Source organism: Centruroides vittatus, unplaced genomic scaffold (genome assembly GCF_030686945.1).
Source record: "Centruroides vittatus isolate TY-2023 unplaced genomic scaffold, ASM3068694v2 contig_2912, whole genome shotgun sequence".
Classification (NCBI taxonomy): Eukaryota; Metazoa; Arthropoda; class Arachnida; order Scorpiones; family Buthidae; genus Centruroides; species Centruroides vittatus.
Window position 1 is genome coordinate 13,175 of NW_027121856.1, and position 6,981 is coordinate 20,155.

Below are 6,981 nucleotides of genomic sequence, written 5' to 3' on the forward strand. Positions count from 1 at the left end.
CATTAGTATCTCAAAAACTTAATGGTTTAAATAACCCGACGATGGTTTCGATTTGTGAGAAATGTGCAGTAAATAAAATCAGAAATGGTTTATCATTCGCGAAATATTACGAACGACGATCAATAGAAAATCAGTTTAAATAATTTATCACTATAAATGTTAATTTTAAACTCGAACTAAATTATTTTAATTATTATAAAATAACTATTAGTTTAAACGTATTTAAAAAAAAACATTTCTTGATTTCAATAGTTATAACAGTCTTTCAGAATGCAAAAGAGATTTTTGTTGTATTCTAAGGACATAGTTTTTAATGTTTCGAAACGTATTTTAAAAATAACACGAATCGAGAAATAGGAAAATAAGCGTATTACGTTTTTATATGCTCCGTCGGTACTGTGAGACGTACAGTACATATACAAGTATTCGATTGACTTGCGTTGTTTTATTTGTCTTCTTTACCTGCCAAATGAAATACGTGACAGAAAGTCAGACCGGTATTTTCGATAACACCAAGTTGAAATTACAATTACACGATATAAAACACATCTTTATGTAACACTGTAAATAATTTTTATATTTTTATTACTTCAATTTTATCTAATTTTATGCAATTGTAATACAGTAATTGATAACTGATTGCAGTACTTTTACGGTTATAAACTACAGCTTAATATATATTTATAATATCAAGACTAAATATTAATTTTTAAACAATAATAACAATAAGATTAACACTGGCAAACACAAAACAGAACACGATATGTTATGTTCACAGATAATAAGATTAGAGAACAAATCATTAACCGTTTTTATTGGTCAAACTTTCTTTCAGCTAATTCCTGCCTAACAAATGAAGAATTTTTTTTTCCTCGAAAACAAGAGAGAGAGAATACTGAATGAAGAATAGCAGGGGTAAAAAATAAAGCGTGAAAGGCTGTTTCCATTGTTATTAAACACACAACTTTCAGAAATGTTAGTAAGGCGTACGATTCTCTATATATAAAAAGTATTCCGAGAATAGTGGATAAACTTCCTTGTATTATGGGAAACCCGACGCGATACAACGAATCTTTCATCTTTGCATTCGACGTTCTGCAGGTCGACGTCACAAAGGCGTACGCAATATGAGCCGGATAGTTAATGCAAAATCCGATGCACATAACCAAACTGGTCAAAGACATTATATCTAAGTGAACTCCCCACATGCTCATGTAACCCAATGTTTCTATCGTAGTAGAAACAACAGAAGTTGCCACCACAAGAGAGCAGAAAATATTTGGTATCACAATAAAAAATACAATCGCGATCAATAAACCTGTGATCCAAAACAGTTGTTTAGCAATGCCATCGATAATTACTCCTTGTTCCATCGTACTTGACATTAAAGTGTGAATTAGGACCGGAAAAGGTGCTTCATCTGCAATTTTCGAAAACTCATTCATTGTAGCGATTTCAGTTTCTCTGTTAGATATTTTTTTTGCGATAACAAAAAATCGACTGCAAGTAATTTCTGAGCCATCCTGGCTGAATACCAAATCGTCTGAAAATTGTTCTGCCGCTTTAAATCGCAGAAAAACTTCGCGAAGTCCTTCCATAAAATCGTTTTTGTTCGACATGTTGTATCCTCTTAAGGCATATCGTGCAACTGGATTTCTCTGAAATTCTTTGTAATATTTTAGCCAAGAGACAGTAAAACGTGAATCGGCTATATGTGGATGAGCCTCAAATCTTCCAAGAAGATCTTCCACCGATTTCTGAACGTTTTCGTCCGAATAATCGAGTGTTTTGTTAATAATTACGTGAACAGGAAATGTGTATTCAGTGAAGTATTTGTAATATACTCGTGAACTTTCGTATATTTCTGAACCGGAGGGATACATGATTTGAGGATCCAATCCTTGCTTTAGAAAATACACTCCGTAACATCCAAGTCCTAAGTTGATAAAATACAGAATTAACACCATCAGTTTCGTTGGTGTGTAAATAATGAAATCTCCCAGTTTATCCCTAACTGTTTTCGTGAAGAAGTCTTCGTTTTCTTCTGTTCTTTCATAATCGTATGGTTCGTGTGCTGAAAAATGATGATTTTATCAAATTTCATAAAGTTTTAAATTATAATAACGATTTTTAATTATGTAGAATCTATTTTATGAAGTTATGAATTTATATTTATCACAGCATTGTACAGTAACAGTCATTTTACTCTAATTTGTTAATGCTGCTAATGCATGTTTTTATGGCAAAACTAGTTTGTTAAAAATTTGATTAAAATTTATATACCTCGATGTGAAAATTAAGTTGTCACTTTAAATAATACAAAAATTATTACAAGTACATGTAAAAAAAACAAAAGTTAATACTGGTTTGGGCCACATTTGTCTTATATGATGGCACGTTAACATCATGGCATCAAACCCACCAGGTATTCGATATTTAGCTGTTTCATCGAATAAGGTCGGCCAGTAAACTAGTAGGTTTTTTGTCTTAAATTTTAGGATTCGTCGATTTACCTTCTTCTAGACACGTTGGTTCTAATTTAAATATGGACTTTTGGGTGGCCAGGTTAGCACTTCAAAATCCTAAGAAGTCATAAATGATTGTCGAGGTTGGTTGAAAGTTATTGTCGTGTTAAAACATCGATTCGTTATTGATGCTTATATCTAGCGGAAATTGTTTTATAATATTGTTTTATACAATTTCTAAACCATACCAGGTTAACTCTTTCTACAATTTCTATGACGAGTTATTTATGTGAATACTTACTTTTAAACACGTGGTTTCGGCTCATTTATGCATTGTTCTGTAAATTTTAACAGTAATTATAGCCAAAAAGCTAACATTAAGTGATATAATGGTGTTCTTCTAGATACTTGTCTAGTTCCACGTTCTATCTTTGGTAAATTTGCATTGGCAGATAAGGCAAAAGACCTCGTTTAGTGTTTGCGTATGCTATTATTTTACTGACCACGTACTTTTGACTGCTACTATAATAACATTTTCAAACATATTTCGAAAGACAAACTAACCACCTACCTGCAAATTTCATTCTTCAAACTTACCTGAATATTTCTCACTCTGCTTATAAAGAAATATCGAATACAATGTGCTTTAAATTTAAAACTATTAAATTTTCAGCAAGGTTGAGGCCCAAGTTTTAAACGCAAAAACGTGTACGTCGGACGTTTGGCGCCTCTTTCCTGTAAGCCCAAAAGTTTGACAATGGAGTTTGAAAAGTCAGTGGAATCGTGCTCGACATTCCAAACATCGTTGCCAAACTTCAAGGCATACAGGAAAGCGGTGCTTAACGTCTGACGTACACGTTTTCGCATTTAAAACTTCGGTCTTAACCTCGCTTTCGTTTATTCGTTCAATATGTTTCAAATGTTCTACAAAATAATTTGCAGATAAATTTTTCGCGATTTCGGTATGTATACTACGAATTCCCAATAAAGATTTTTACCCTTATATAAGTGAAGTCTATTACTATAACATATAAAAACGTATTACAGGTACTCCTCACTTTACGACCTATCTGCTTAACGACCACTCGCACTTACGACCAATCGAGTTTCGACCTGCAATTCGGGAAATCCCCTTTCTCAGCTTGACTGTCGATCAGTGGCGATTGGTGACATGCTCACTGAGCATAGTACAGTATAGGCTTGCTATGCACGTTTTTAGCTAGTGTGATGTAATTTAAACAATTGCGGACCTTGCCAATGCATTTAATTTAGATGTTGGAGTAAAAAACATTGCTGAATTAGTAAATTATGCCGATGGAGAGCTAACAGATGAGGATTTAATAGAGTTAGAAGCGATGCAGTATTTGCAAGAGGAAGAAGACGAAAAAACTGAAGAAGTGAAAAAGAAATTCACGGTACATGGGTTAGCTGGTGTGTTCTCTAAAATTAATGCGGCTATGTTGAAATTTGAGGCTATAAATCCAAATACACATTCCGCTTTCACATAAAGATGAACGTGGGATGAGTGAACTTTTGAAGTGCTATAGAGAAATTTATCAAGAAAAAACATTACAACGCAAACCACAGTTACCAATTTCTTTTTGACTGTTACATCCAAATCCTCCGCCTTCGAAGGTACTGTACAACTTCTATTTCATCGTCGTCATCTCCCTTACCTGAGAAGAAGAAACCTCTACAGCTCCAGATAACCAAATAAAACAAATGGTAATATGTACTGTAAATATGCATGTCTTTTTATGAATAAATTTGAAGTTTGTTGCATAATTTTTATAATTTTACAACGATTCCATATTCCCGGCGCAAGCTCCTCGCTTATCGACCAATTCGCTTAACGACGTAGACGTCGGAACGGAACTCGGTCGTAAAGTGAGGAGTACCTGTATTTTCATTGCATCTGAATGATTTGAAGACACTGGTGTTAGAAATTTTTGCTATTTAGTTTCATTATAAAATTTATTACTGCAAGAAATTAGCAAGGTGAAAACGTGTTTAAAGAGATGGCCAACAAACAATTTTAAACAATTTTAAACTCGTCTGTCAAGAATTGTTTGTTGGCTTGTTTGTTATGTAATAACGAGAAATTTACGAAATGCATTCCCTAATAATTTAGTAAATTTGTTAAATAGAAATGACTCTTCCATAGAAGCTATAGACTATATTAAAATTGCTAATGTAAGAATTTTTTTATTCGCTAGTAAACAAATATTAACTGTGCTAGATGAAACTATTCGCTGAAATAATATAAGTGATATAAATTACCATATGACTTGAATGTAATTGGATGAAGACCTTTTTCTTCTCTGTACCCGCTTAACGCCATACACCCAGCAAAGAACGTTATTTGAAATACATAAGTGAAGAATATGCACGTTGCAGAGTAAATGCAGAAAATCTTCACAACAACAAGTGGTGTACTAATTCCGATGCAATAAGAAAACAAATTAGTGATTGACGTTAACGTGATTGACACTCCAGCTGCAGCAAACGTGTCTGCCATTCTCTTTTGTACACCTTCTTCGGGATCGGTTGTTCTCCAACTGGCTATCAACACAAAACTGTCATCCACTTCGGTAACTACAATATAGGAGGTCATTATTATTACACATTTGTCTATTGTAATATAATATTCAACAAAACATACAATACCTAGCACCAAGAACGGAATACATATATTACAGTAAGTGTTCTCCACTCTGCAATATCCCATTAAACCGAATGATGTGACGATTGCCATTCCCGCAGACAAAACACAGGCTAATCCCATCCAAGGTTTGCTTCTTATCAAATTTTGACTCATGAGTGTTATCATTGAGAATACACAAATAAACGATACCACAGCTCCGATCATATATTTCACATTGTAAAGAAATGCTTTATTATCTTCTTCCATGGACCAAAGAGGATGTATTAATGGTTTGATATTTTGAAAATTATAACTTTGTATTCGTCGATACACTTCGGCTATCCAATTATCAATCAATGTAGCCTTTTCTTCGTCAGTTCTGTCAACTACGTAAAACAATCGGACAGCCTCCACACTTTTGACGTGATCATTTTCGTCGATTGTAACGCCTCCCAAATTCATGACGTAAGAGCGATATGAATAAGTCAAGGTGTCGATGTCAACCGGATATTTGAACTTTTTCTTTCCGTTTACCACGTCATCAGCATCGGACATTATTTCGAAAAATACATTTTCGTAACATTTGTTACGTACTTTAACGCAAATATCATCATATCCAATTGTTCGATTAAACACTTGGATGGTGCAATTTTTTGCTATGAAATCAGCTACTTGTAACTCTTGAAGAATTTCTCTTTCTAGTATGTTACCTCCGTTTCTTCTTATAAAGAATAATATATTTCCATTTGGAATTTCTGTAAATCTCATTTCATCAGACAGTGATGCAAATTTCCACGTTTTTTCAATAAACCGTTGTATAGAAAAATATTTCCCGCTATCTGCTTTCAAACTATCGATTAAACTTCTCTTGTAATTAAGTTTAAAGATTCCAGTTATTGAAGCAACTGAAAATATGACAGGAATGATTATGAAAATATACGGATGTTTTCCAATCGCCGTTCCTAAACGTTTAAAAATTGTCGATAATTTTCTTCTAATAATGTCCGGTTTCATTATGCAATGATCTGTAATTAAAAATTATCATTTGTTATACAGCCATTCAGATAAAGTTCACTCAACGAGATTGATTTGTTTGATTGCTGCAAAATTCAGGAGACTGCTGTCTCACTGAGAAATGTAAAGGAATAAATTGTAATAATGTAAATTAGTGATACACTGTGTTTTGGCATCCCTATCCCAAAATGTTATATAAAAGCTTACAGAATTTTAATGTGTTGAATACTTTAATTATAGAACATAAACTATTCCGAAATTAAATGTTTCACCCAATTCGATGATAAACTACATTTATATTATTGTGTTTCATAACACGGAATATATTGATTGTGTTATTTCACAGAACTGTAAAGTAATTTTGCTTACTTCAAAGATTTTTATGTCTATGTTTTAAGATCACTTCTTTGAATGACACAAATAAAGACCTAAACTTTTATTTGTGACAATATCACAATTTTTAAAATTAAAAACACTTACTTATGTTTAGATAAACCGATTTATATCTGATTTTGTGTGTTAGACTTAAGCAAATTACATACAGAGTAGTTTCTAAATGTTTTGGTATAATGCTAATTTAGTCAACTACAAAGCGTTGAAAAAAAAACACATAGTCAAGTTTTCATAGCCTATAGAATGTCAGTAGTATAGGTTTAAGCCATACTGATCACAAAATTAATTTCATGAGACATACTGATCACAAATTTAAATTAATTATTAAATGTTTTTATAAATTTTAATTAAATTAATTTTATTTTTACAATATTTAGAAAACTTTTTAATTCAGTTCAGTTTTCATGTTTAGAAAACTTTTTAATTCAGTTCAGTTTTCATGTTTAAAAAACTTTTTAATTCAGT

The 6,981-nt window shown here is 32.4% G+C and overlaps 1 protein-coding gene across 1 annotated transcript; it reads right to left on the reverse strand.

The window, feature by feature from the left end:
* Positions 1 to 962: 962 nt before the first annotated feature.
* On the reverse strand, positions 963 to 5,877 carry LOC136972471 (patched domain-containing protein 3-like; the record flags this gene model as incomplete). The annotated part of the gene is made up of 3 exons (XM_067267066.1): positions 5,133 to 5,877; positions 4,746 to 5,060; positions 963 to 2,074 (listed from the first exon to the last, which is right to left on the reverse strand). Coding segments are annotated over exons 1-3 (2,172 nt in total), but the record flags the coding sequence as incomplete, so codon positions are not given.
* Positions 5,878 to 6,981: the final 1,104 nt, after the last annotated feature.